Genomic DNA, 13,781 nt, shown 5'->3' on the forward strand with positions numbered 1-13,781 from the left:
GTTCATAGTGCACATAATTATTTGTGATTAAAGCCGATCCGACAGCCTCATTAAAACACCCAAAACCAGTCATTTAGTGCACAAGCCCAGTGTGAAAGCAAGTCTGAAAGTGAAATTCGAGAAAACTTCAATGATATTACCAGTTTATTTCCAGCTTTGCCAAGCAATCAGACAGCAGGATTATTCGGCACATATGCTGCAACTTGGATAATAAGCATAAAAAAAAGACGGCAATGAGAGATGCATACAACTTTATTGTACAAATTACAAAAAATCTGTACAAGATCTTCCCTTAAGCTCATTGTAATGGTCTTTGCTGGAGGTTAGAGAAGGGAAAAGGCAGATGTGTCGCTCGTATCCCCGTTTCGTCACTCCTGGCATGTCTCTCTAGCTGCTGTGGCCCTGCAGTGCTTCTGCCATGAACAGTTTCCCGAGGTTCTGCGAGGTGAATGCCTTAATGTTCTGACAGTAGTTGTTGACTTGTCCTTGTGAAGAAGCAGAGGGAAACAAATTAATTATATACAACAAGAACAAACGCTATTGATTATTCAACTGGAGTAAATAGACCTGGCCACACAGCAATGGTCTGAAGATGCCAGACAAACTACAACAAAATGAGAGTTTGATGTCAAGGACTTGGTGTATAACAATGTTCTCCATCCTGGTCCTGAGGGGCCCGAGCACTGCACATTTTAAACCTCTGGTGCTCTTTGGTCATTTTGGACTGAAAAATGTTGCGGTTTTTTTTTTAATAGAATTTTTTTAGTTCATTGGAATGGTACGAATGGTACATTGGAATGGTACGAAACTTGGTAAAGGCTTTGGCACTTGCTATGTGAACACACACACAAAAACATGATTAGACATGGACATGATTAGAAAAGTCTGAATGGTCCTGAAAAAAAAAACAAAAACAAAAAAAAATTCACTCTTTGTGGTTTCATCTAGAGAAATTTCATCACACATTTCATCTAGTGGAAACGTCTGGTACCGTGCCAAAACAAAATGTTACTGCAAGATCATTTTTTGAGATATCAACTTCAAATTAGGAACACAACTTGTTCAGATTCATGGCTTTTTATAATTTATATAAAATTTTAAAATAGTATATTTGTGCATTTTCTTAACAATAAACTTAAACTTCTATTGCTTTACACTTTAGCAAAAATCGGTCAAGTATCTTCTTTGAAAAGAGACCAAACTTATGTCTGTGCTTCAAAGCATTCAATATTTATGACAGTTTACGTTGGAAATTTACATTTTAGGTCTGTTCAAAAATGGCACTTTTCCACTGCATGGTACGGCACGGCTCGCTTTTGGGAGGGTTTTCCACTGTGTACAGTACTTTTTTCAGTACCACCTCGGCTGTGGTTCCAAGTGAGCTGTACCAATAACAAAATGTGACGTGTAAACCCTGCTGATCACTGATTGGCCGGAGAGAATCGCCACTACCTGTGTCATTGAACTTGGGACACGAGACACTAGACCTGCTAGATTAAATCAGCACAGTCAGCGAGGATCAAACGCAACTTTTTTTAAACAACAAAATAATGGCTGTTTCGTGGTCTGTTGAGGAAGTACAGACATTCCTCTCATTGATAGCCGAGGAGAGGATCCAGCGAGAGCTTGATGGGACGATGCGGAATGAAAAGTACCTCTAAAGCGGTACTAAACTGCAGTGGAAACGCAAACCAAGCTGAGCCGTGCCGTGCAGTTGAAAAGCGCCAAAAGCGGTTAACAGGTAATAAATGGATTATAACTATTGCATAAACAATTTAGCACCGCAAATCCCCTAAAAGTACAATATACAGTATATATATATATATATATATATATATATAAACAAAAATATCAAACTAAAAAACTGAAAAAAATTTAATCAGACACACCTGGTTCAGGGTGTGGAGCGTCAAAAAAAAAATAAAAAAAATAAAAAAATAGCTTATGGTATAAATCAGGTTTGTTGTGTAAGGAGGACATCCAAGGATTCTGTATGTATACATTGTTTTTGCAAATTCTGCTTATTTGATATGTCAAGGTGATGTGTTTAACTGGCTAAAAAGAGGTTTTGTGATAATTGCGAGAATGACTTGTACAATAATGGCCTTGGTGCATCAGATGGAAGGACTTAAAAATTGCAAACAAATAAATAATGTTTTGCACTGTATGCCATTGTGGAGTCATTGAGTTTCAGAGTTGTATAATTTCCAGATCATACAGAAAAAAATGATATTGTTATATTCATGATTATTAATAAATGAGTTTCTGTAAAGAATAGTTAACAAAATTATAAGTTGCCATTTTTTTTTTTTTTTACAATATTGGCAATGCAGGTTTTAAATAAATAAAAAAAGTACAAAAACATTTTTTTTTTTATTATTTCCCTCCTTTCCCAGGTCCAACTGGGACAGTGAAGAAAAAAATGTTGACATTTCTAGCTTTTATTTCTTATATTTTGTTATGTCTTGTTATATTACTTCTTATTTGATCTGATGTTGTAATGCACATTGGCCAGCTGCTGCTGTTGTTAATGGTACTATATAAATAAATTAAACTTGAACTTGATTGTTGAGCCTTGACTACATTTAAAAATGGACAAAATTAAACTTAATTAAATAAGATTAATCATGTTAATGGGTGAAAAAACTATTGACAACCTTAGTACTTAATCATCCCCTTCAGAGATGATGGTAGTCCGATACAAGGGGGCAAATCTAACTGCGACTCCATCGGGATAAGAACATGGTGTGAAGATTTAAGACCTGCAGTTATCCCCATTCCCATTTAAACTGATCCATTCATTGCTGAATTGATCAATTCATGTATCAATTCTTCTAGACAGACGACTATAAATTTTCAATGCCCTGCAGAATAGGCTGGAAGAAAAAGCCATTTAACTGAGGTTGAACGGCGGCCGTTGACCCCCCGGATACCTGCGATGAGGAGCGTGTCCATGCGCGGAGGCGCCTGCGGAGGTTTGAACATCTTATTGATGTCTTCTTCCGGTAATGGTGGCTCTCCACGACTCTGCCGCTGGGTGTTTTCCTGCTGCCTCCTTTGGAGATACTAGAGGATGCAGAAAATAGGAGAAAATGAGCTAAGAAAGGTAAAAATCAGCAGGAGAAACTAGAAACTTTTCATGGAGGAACTTGGAGTGACCCAAGTAGCATCAACAAGACAAAAGGTTTTCAAAGATGAAAACAAAACCAGAATGGAATAAAGGAAAGACGGATTGCAATTCCCAACAACACCGCTGGCATTAAAACAGCCACATTACTGGCGAGTTCAGGGTGTCATGCGAGGAGATCGTCCCAAAGAATACAAATGCATTTCTGGGCATCAGGACATTTGAGGATCACTGCATGCTGTGGCGCCATGCACCGCAGGCTTCAGGGAAAAGTTATTCAAGCATGAGTTAGAGAGGGAGATGGAAAAGACATTTTCCATGACTTCTTCATGACGACTTCTACATTTTAAGTCCCAAATAAAGTCTAGATCCAAAAATAAATAAGTAAATAAAGGGAATGGATAAATAAAAACAGAAATTACAGAAAAAAACAAACAAATAAAAAATGAAAAAAAGAAAACTAAAATACATTTAAAGAAATAAAGAATACTTAAACATAACTACATAGAAAGGAAATAAAGCAAAATCAAATAAATAAAAAGAAATACGAGAACACTGAAATGACAAAGCTAACTAAATAAAAATTAATAAAATGGTATAGATAATTAAAAAGATAAATAGAAGATAAATAGAGGAGAAAAAGAAAACAAAAACAAAAACAAGACAACAATAACAGAAATACGAGAACAACAGGGAAATAAAATAAAATATAAAAAATAAAAAATATGAAAAAGATAAATAAAAATAAATAAATGAAGAGAAAATAAAAAGGAGAATAAAAAGGACAATTAACTAAATAACTACTAATAAAATAAATAAAAAAGGTACAAATAAGAAATACAAAAAAAGGAGAATAAAAGAATGAAAGGATAAACTAAATAAAATACAAATAAAAAACAGGAATGAATAAAATGGAGAAAATAGAGAAAAATAAAAAAAGAACAAAGAAATGAAATAAAGAATAGAATAGAAGAAAAGAAAATAAATATAAAGAATAAAGTAAGAAAAACAGGATGTGAAATATAAATAGAGAGAGATAAAGTAGAACAAAAAGGATAATTAATAAAAAAGAATAATATTTGTGAAATAAAAAGCAAAATAAATATTATAAAAATAAAAAATATTTATAAATTTATAGCATTAATAAATAAATATTCATATAAAGTTATATGAAGCAGCTTTTTGTTTAATCCATAGGTTTATCGAAAATTCTGCATTACAAGAAAAAAAAAAGAAAAAAGAACTCAATCACTATACACACAGACTGTTAACGTGACATGCCGCCCACCGCTAGCTAGAGTGCAAACAATACAGCAGTGTCATTACTTCAATGTACCCCTTAAGGCAGGTTGATCTGACATATCTGAAACTGCAAACAGCACAGCTTGACAAGTCCTCGATTTGCCCTAGTTTTGTCAAGCTCGACCATTCAGGCATTTTTTTTTTAAAGGTGCAGTAGATCAAATTTTAATGTATGGTATATTCATGGAAAAAAGATGAGAGGAATTCATATCCTATTTGAGTTGGTGCGACTTATGTCACCGTTGAGGATACCGGCCATTTCTGTTGGAATTAGGCATATGATTTAGGAATGCAAACTGCCAACACAGCGGCAATTCTCTTTGATATTAAATAGTGATGGATGCGGGTCATTTGGTTTATATGGTTCACCCGGGGACCGGCGCGCGCGGGGCTGTGTGGAGGCGGAGACAGGAAGGATATGATCGATGACAACAGTAATTACGGCAGATTTCAGCGTGCTTGATATAGGAGCCGTTGTGGCGACCTGATCGTGACCAAGTCGCTGGGGTCTGGCCTCATTTACGGCGCCGTTTGAGTGCACCCTTTAAATTTCTTTGAAAGGATCAACCATCCTGTCAAACACGAAGTGCTAATGGTCTAATAAACACTGAAGTCTCACTGGAGAAACATCCCCCTGATTGCAGAGTGTGTTTTGTTCTGGAAGAAAGCAATGTTTTTCAAAGTGCTAATGAGGCAAGAGCAACAGGCAAAAGGCATAGAGAAAAAATTCAATATTTCACAAAAATAAAATAATTTACACGCCATGAAGCCATTTCAAAACCAACCACGACTTTAACCCAAAAGGAGAAGTTAAAGGGGTCATATGACGTTGCTAAAAAAAGAACATTATTTTGTGTATTTGGTGTAATGAAATGTGTTTATGCGGTTTAAGGTTCAAAAAGCACATTTTCCACATACTGTACATTATTGTTTCTCCTCTATGCCCAGCCTTTCTGAAATGCGTCGATTTTTACAAAGATCATCGGTCTGAAAAGCGAGGTGTGCTCTGATTGGCCAGCTATCCAGTGCGTTGTGATTGACCGAATACCTCAAGCATGTGACGGAAATGTTATGCCCCTCACCATACTGTGATGCCGTCTCCCGGCGCGACGAGACAAAACCATTAAAACCCATTACAAACGAGGCATTTGTTGCATCCAGTGGGGACATAATTACTAATTATAATGACTTATACTGTCTTTTTACGCGTTGCGTATCGCACAGCGTAAACATAAAACCATGTCTGCATTTGTGATCGGAGAAACGACAGACAACAAGCACTACTCTACACTGCTCAAAACTCGCATTTGAATCATCAGTGGCAAATTCTTTAAATATAAAAAACGTACTTACAGTCTGTGAGTCAGAACAGACGGCATTGTAGTCTACTCTACCAGGATCAGGAAACAGTCCTCCATAAAATGTGCTGCACACATCTGAATATTTGGGTTGAACTGTTCTGGAACAGTGTTGTAAATACAACTTAACCACTGATTTCTAGTCGTGTCGTCTTTTGGCAGGCCAAACAAAGTAGTTTCGCTTTCACAACGAAACACACAGCGTCTCCAAGACATGGCAGCAGCAACAATACTACAGTGAGAATAAAAGTTGCACCGCCTTTCTTTGCATGAACATTTGGGCGGTGTTATGCAAATCTTCCCACACAGTGGCGTAGACGTGGGGGCGTGTTAGAACGAGCCGTTTTAGGAGGCCGTGGTTGACTTAACTTTTATAAAGAATATCTCTTTGGATTTGAGACTTTAGTCTTTGCAACTTCAGGGATCTTATCCATTCACGAACAGCTTGTAACACTCCAAAGAGAAAGGAAAACTTGAAATCGCATCATATGACCCCTTTAAGTAGACTGTCTCATGTGCTCTTTTCCATCCAATGAAAGTGAATGAGGGTGGAAAAACTGATTTATTAAAACAAAAAAAATCCAAGTTTTTCTTCACATTTCGATTAGAGAAAAGAATATAGTTTTGATTGATCATTTTATAGTGCTATTTTAGTATTAAGTATAAATTACTATAGTATTTATCAACATTTTATTAAGCTTTTATTTTTATATTTTCATGTTTAATTTTAGTTTTAGCATTTTTATGTGCTTTTGTAATTTTTACTAGTTTTTACAGTTTTAATTGATCATTTTTTAGCGGTGTTATTTTAGCATTATGAATATGCAATTACAGTATTTATCAAGATTTTGAATTAGCTTATATTTTTATATTTTCAGGTTTCATTTTAGTTTAAGTCAGTAATTTTGTTTAAGTTAGTAGTTTTGTAATTTTGTTGTCATTTTTAATTTTGTCTTTTATTTCTATCTACCTGTATTTTTTATTTATTTGAGTTTTATTTTTAGTAATTTTAGTACTTCAACTTATTGTATTTCATTTTGTTTTGTCATGCTGTCAAGCTACAAAAAAAAACAAACAAAAAAACAATACAAGCACCACAAAAGAAACTCATATGACTTCCGTTCCTTTTGGGAAACCTGTTTGAAAAACATTATTATAATGCTCAGTTGTTGATACTTTTAGGGCAAAAAATCACACGTTTTACCTTTAAATTTTTGCCCGCTTCTCGTTTAAAACTATCGAATGGCTCAAGTCTTGAAAATATAATGCGCACGTTATACAGGCCATTTCTATGGGGTTTTCCTCATTTTTGGAGCCTTATTCACTTTCATATGGAAAACAGTAGGGGTGCAATGGTTCTCGGTAAAAAAATCGAACCGTACGGTTCTCCACACACGGTTCGGCATGCACTAGGACCGCGGTTCAAATTAAATCTGACAATGCATCTGTAACATGGTTTGTTAGAGTTCGCCTAATGCATGTTTCTGTTGATGGATACAAATTCTGGCTTCCCAATACATTACAACAAGATGAGAGAAAAAAAAACAATACGTGGACAAACCAGTCACTCTTTGTTCAATGCGAGTGCTGTACGCTGGAATAACTGTCATTTATGCCGTCATCACGTGTTGATAGCGCAGGTGAGACCTGAACAGCACACGTTGCTATCTGTGTTTAAACTAAACTCATTTAAGCCTTGCCAGTTTAAATATTAAAGAGCCAGAAGACGCGAACTCGTGCGCGCATTGAGAAGATCTGTGTGTGCGCTCATCCGAAGTGCGTGAACCCGCGTCTCAGAACGCGCGCAAATATTAAGCTCTCTTTGAAGTATTGTGCTTGAATGGACAAATTCACACAAAAATTATGTCAAAATGCCCATCTTGGTGAGTATCCTAGCAGACATAGTCGGCTGAACAAACAGTATCAGTGCACTGGATCAGTGCGTTCTCTTAAAGTGACAGCACTTTCTTAAAGTTAACAGCAAAAACAAGGAAAGCACTCACTGCTCTTGATTGAATAACTTTTGTAACTTTAATAAGGAATACTTTTTAATTTATACAGTCAAATATGTAATGTAGTTTTACATTTTGATTACTTTATTCAATTTCTGTACCTAAAAACTGCCTACCTACCTAAAAAACCTGAAAAGCACTGTTTATTTTATTTGTATCTTTGCTCTATTGCTTTTATTTGTGCTGTTGCTTGTAGTTAGATTATTTGTTCTTATTTTCTTTATTTTTATTTGACAATATAGTTTTTTCCCTAAACATAGCACATACCGAACCGTACCGAAACCGTGACTCTAAAACCGTGATACAAACTGAACCGTGAGTAAGTTGAACCGTTGCACCCCTAGAAAACAGTGACTTGGACATTCTGTGAAATATTTCCTTTTGGATCACACACACACGCACACACACACACACACACACGTCAAACGGATATGTCATTTTGGATGAACTATCCCTTTAAAGCCTTTTGTATTTTATCCAGGCATTTCAAACTAATTTACATTTTCCACTGAGGTGCTTTCTCTTAGTTAATTAACATCTGTAAACTCTGTTTTCATCCCAAGACCATCGCAGATTTTTCTATTTTTTTGATTTACTATAGCCAGAGCATTTCTGTCTAGGAAGAGCAAGCTCTCCAAGGTAGAGAACAAAAACAGAAACAAACTTTGACAAATGTGCACCGTTTCCGTCATATTCATAGCGTGACAACATGTTATCATGGAGCGACTTGAAAAATAGGGCTTGGCGTTATCTGATTTCAAGGGTGGCCTCTCTTCAAATGATCCTGTTTTACTTACACAAGGTCAGATATAAAACAACTCCATACAAAATGAACCCAGAAGCGTCCTGTACTATTGCACGCTCCTCTTTCTGTTTTCAGGTGGTGCTCAGAACTCATGTTTACTCAATGCCTGCAATACAAAAACCTGGAAATGTCAAGGGCATTTTGGCTGATTGGTCAGCCTGGCAAAATGGATAAAATTATGAATCTGAAGCGGGTAAGGATTGTAAATTAGACGGTCCTCCTGAACCCTAAATAACCATCTATTGACCGGTTTTATCTCAGGCAGAGAGTCTCGTCAGCCATTTATGGTACGGGTCATTCCTTGTATGCAGCACATTTTCATGTCCCATCACATAAATTTGATAAAATACTAAATTCATAATGTCAAAAATGGAAATTACGTTATATAACTATTAAGTGAACATAAGGGAGACTTTTTAAATAATTTCACTCTTTAGGTTTGACTGCATGTCATTTTTGTCATGTCCCCAGGTGCTGCACTTACGTCTAACATGAAAATCTGGGAATTTATTAAGAAATACTCCCATAGTTTCTTCATATCTGAATTAGAACGGTTTCAAACAAAACTTTCTTGGGAACACTGTTTTAATTGTTCAATTTATAGCAGTGTTATTTTTGTATTGTCTATATACTATTATAGCATTGTTGAATATTTTGATTTAGCTTAGAATTTATTATTTACGGTTTAATTATGAAATGTGTGCTTTTGTATTTTTTTGCCATTTAATTTATTTTTATTTCAGTTAGTTGTTGAGGCAACATTTGCAATTTTAAGATTTTTAAGTCTACATTTGTCATCTAATTATATTTCATGTCAATGAATGAAAACTTTACAATAGGTTTTAGTTAACAATGACAACAGTGATGACTTTTGGGGTTTCCTGCCTCCTCGATATCACTTTCTAGCCCGTTTAAAAGCCAATTTAAACTGCATCGTCCTCCAGGAAGTGACATCATTTTGGAGGGAAACAACTATTACCATTTACTTATGCTTGTAAATTGTAACTATTCATTATCAATAATAAAGTTCATGCATCTGACCAGACCATATTTCTGAAAGTCGCTTTAACAGAAATGCATCCTTAAATTACTGCATAACTGAAATGAATCCATATGCATGATGCGGACTTCATCTTGCACTGGCTTTGTTGGTTTTACTTTCAAAAGTATTGATTACGAAAAGCAGTTTTCAAACACAAAGCATTAATATCAAAGTCCCTGCATTTTCTTCAAGAGTGCGTGTGCACCCAATCAACCTCTTCTGGACCTGCGCTCTTATTCTCAGGCATGTAATTAGACATTTCAGCCACTCTAAACAACAACTCGGGCTGAAATGGCACTGCAATATGCACTTTAAAAAGCCAATTCAAGAGGGAGTGACGGCGCATCAGATCGACGCCACTGAGGAAGAAACAGACGAGAGAAAGCAAATGTACCTGTTGCTTCTGCTGCTGCTGTTTGGTGAGGTTGCGGCAGTATGTATTGTACTTGACAATTTCTTGGCTCATGCCGTCCACGCGGTCCATCAGCAGCTGAAGGCTCTTTTCCAGGTGGTTACTATGGCAACAGATTGACAGATAGTTTAGTCAAACAAAGTTTGCGTAATAAACGGCTGACTGCACATCAAAGCGTAATTGCTCCACAGTGATCTTCTACTCAATTAAAAACCCAAGATGACAGTAGCATGATAAGGATGATTATCTGCTCTGAATTTACATGGATGAGGGAGACGTCTAATTGTAGCATGTGCCGATTTGCGAGGGGGCCACCAAGTATCTCCAACTAAACCTTCGCCTGATAGATCGGCTCTGTTCCAAAACCTATTAAGGCAGTATACAACAAGGCAGCTCATCAGGGTTTGGAACAGAGCCATTTTACCTCATATTGTAATTCCCCAAAAGCCAGGTGAATTGCTTTATTAATCAAGATTAGGCTTTCGAAGAAAAAAGACGTTTCCATTTTTATCTGGGGATAATCACAGAGCCCTTCTAAGAACATTCTGGAGCATTAGGAAAAAGATGACACCAGCCACTGAAAACACTTTGAAGATAGTAGCACACTGCTGCAAATTGGATTTAAAAAGTGTCAATGATACACTATAAAAATGATTGTAACTGTCACCAAAAAATGACTATGCTATGGCAAATGGATAACAGTAAGTCTTACTATATACAGTGAGAACAGATGTAATGAAATATTTCATGTAATTTGACAGTAAAATACTGTTAAATGTGCAATTTTTGAAAGTGGAAAAAAGGAAAATCATATAATTTACAGTGAACCCTGTGTGATGGCTCACATTAGATGGTTTTTCAATGAAATAAGAGTTTCTTCCTTTTCTCCCCTTATCAGTTATGTTGTTTTGTTATACATTTTGTTGTTAAATTATTTATTGCCTTATTTCAGTGTCATGCGTGTTATTATGATGGTGGTTTGTATTTGTATGACACTATGCACCTTCTTTATATTAGTATTTACACTACTTGTGATGGACTTTGATTTATCTGGTGGCTTTCTCTCTACCACCTGCTTTTTGAGGTGGTTGTCAGTATATTTTATATACCGTTTGTCTGAGGCTCTGGATTACAGGTAATAATGTTGTAAACGATTTTCAGTTTCTTGCACAGACTGATCGTTTCGCTTCATAAGACTTAAATATATCATCAGGAGCCATGTATTAATTTTGTCTTGATGTATATGCTTTTGATGACTCTCAAAGTGACTAGCATTTTATGAATGAGGACCATGGTTTCAGCTAAAAATCGTCTTTTCTATTCTCCTGAAGAAATAAAGTCACCTACATCTTGGATGACCTAAGGGTGAGTAAATTAACAGCAAATTTCATTTTGGGGTGAACTATCACTTTAAGTTTTTTTTTTTAAATCATAAAAGTTAAGTTATATCTACAAAACTTCAGTTACTAACATATTTTTAATGATAAAGTTCTGGCAAAGTTCTTGTTTTACAATAAATTTCACAGATTTTTTTTTACAGTATAGAACAGAAGTCATCTAATGTAATTCCAAACCTTTCTTTGACTCTTTCTTCTGTGAAACAGAACATCTTAGCCACTCTTTCAAAATAAATAACAGTGATTGAAGACACTTCAAAAAGGAAGCAAAAGCACCATATAAATATCCTAAAAATGGTTTATATGACTCATGCGCTACATTCCAACACTTCTGAAGTCCTAAGAAAGCTTTGTGTGAGTAAAATACCACAATTTAATCCATTAAATCACTGATTGCTCCTCTAGTGAGCTGATCTAGTGATCCAACCAACAAGCAATGTTTGGTTCACAAATCAAAAAGAACTACTTTCGACGAATGCACCAAGGAGTTTGACTTACTTTTAAGCTATTGTATGGCTTCAGAAGAGACAGAATCTAGTGAATGAGCACTTTTGCACCCTTTAGCCCACATTTCATTGTAATTGCACAGAAAAAAAAGTGACCAGCACAGTCTTCCTCTGTTTCACAGGAAAAAGCAGCACTTTGAAATGACATTATGTGCAAGCAAATGAGGACAATTTTCATTCCTCTAACATTCATCATTACATGCTTTCAAGTCTCTGTGTTTTTGGAGTGACACATCTGCTCTATAGACCTATTGGTATTTGCCAAGAAAGGAAAGGGCATCTCTGTACACGAGATGACCGAAATTACATGCTGAATACATTATCATTATCTGAGTGCTGATGGGAAGGCTGAATGATTTCACCAGCAGGGACTATTAAACCCACTAACTCCTGGGATGTTCTGAATTACAAATGAAAGACTTACTCAAAATGGCAAAGATTATGCCAACTCATAAAGCATTAACTATAAAGAGCAAAACACCTGCTCACATCCCAAGTGTTTAGTCTATCAATTAGTCTGATCCAGAAGAGGGGCCTGAACAGCTGCGTCTGCTGGGGGAGCATAAACAGTCAGAAAAATGACATTTCCAGTTCCTACCTTCATTAAAGAGGACCAATCAGAGAAAAAAAAAAAGGGATATTTCTTACTCTTTTGAAATAAAAGAGATCAATGTGCAATGGAAAAAAAAAAAAGTGATATTTCTTACTCTTTTGAAATAAAAGAGATCAATGTGCAATGTAAATCAGATTTGGGTGATATAGCTAAAAACATCATGATGTTTTCCACCCTTTTGATGCAACATCTTGGTGTTTATCTTTATGCTCTGATTTCTTTTCAATCAGAGGAACCAAACAGCCACTGTAGCCTCAATGTGTCTAACACACAAACTACACTGCTGTTAAAATCCAGTTTAAAAATAATCAAGGCATGTTTTCAACACTAAATATACAAGAAAACACTACTGTTCAAAAGTTTGGGGTCAATTGTTTAATGTAGTTAAACAGTAATGTGAAAAATGATTTAAAAGAATTATTTTCTATTTGAATATATTTTCAAATGCACTTTATTCCTTTGATGCAAAGTTTCATTTTCAGAAGAGCTGTCAACAAAATTTGAATTTCGAATATTCGTCAAATTTAAAATAAAAATCCACATTCGAATGAAAAAACGCTGCATTCAAATTTTAGGTGTGCGTCAGGCAGCCTTATCAGTTGCACACGAGATGCGATGACGATGTAAGTATCATTGCATTTTAATGCTTTTTTTTTGCCTATCCAGTTGAAGCCACTAGATGCGGCGCTGCCATGTTGTACATTCAAAATATTGCGGAAAAAGAGAATAAATGTGGAGATGATGTTGTTTATGTCAAAACTGAACCCAAGCCGATCACACGGAACGCATATGCATCGCATTTTCTAGAGGGACAGCTATCACCGTTGCACTCGCATCTCGCACAAAGGAGCCGCATGTTTAGAAAGCCATGTGAAATTAATGTAGGTTTCCACTAGATGTGGCGCTGCTGCGTTGTTAATTAAAAATATTGCGGAAAAAGAGAACATCAATGTGGAGAAGATCTTGTTTACGTCAAAACTGAAACCAAGCCGTTCACACAGAACGCATATTTCACGCATTTTCTAGAGGGACATCTATCACCGTTGCACTCGCGTCTCGCACAAAACAGCCGCATGTTTAGAAAGCCATGCAAAATTAATGCAAGTTCAACTTTGAAAAAACATATCTCAAGACTTTATGGCGGGGTTTTTTCTCTATCCCACTGCAACTCGTGTTTTTAAATGAAAAATGTATGAATACATACATG

At 35.8% G+C, this 13,781-nt stretch overlaps 1 protein-coding gene across 1 annotated transcript in view; it reads right to left on the reverse strand.

Annotated features, from left to right (window-relative positions):
• Positions 1 to 234: 234 nt before the first annotated feature.
• LOC107671468 (eukaryotic translation initiation factor 3 subunit H-A-like) overlaps positions 235 to 13,781 on the reverse strand; it is a 71,150-nt gene continuing 57,603 nt past the window's right edge. The window contains exons 6-8 of the mRNA XM_016464390.1: positions 10,041 to 10,161; positions 2,934 to 3,066; positions 235 to 485 (exon numbers count right to left, since the gene is read on the reverse strand). Coding sequence (XP_016319876.1) covers positions 388 to 485; positions 2,934 to 3,066; positions 10,041 to 10,161 — 352 coding nt within the window. The 3' untranslated portion in view covers positions 235 to 387. The remainder of the gene's footprint in view (positions 486 to 2,933; positions 3,067 to 10,040; positions 10,162 to 13,781) is intronic.

Source organism: Sinocyclocheilus anshuiensis, unplaced genomic scaffold, assembly GCF_001515605.1.
Source record: "Sinocyclocheilus anshuiensis isolate Anshui unplaced genomic scaffold, SAMN03320099.WGS_v1.1 scaffold552, whole genome shotgun sequence".
In the NCBI taxonomy this organism is placed as follows: domain Eukaryota; kingdom Metazoa; phylum Chordata; class Actinopteri; order Cypriniformes; family Cyprinidae; genus Sinocyclocheilus; species Sinocyclocheilus anshuiensis.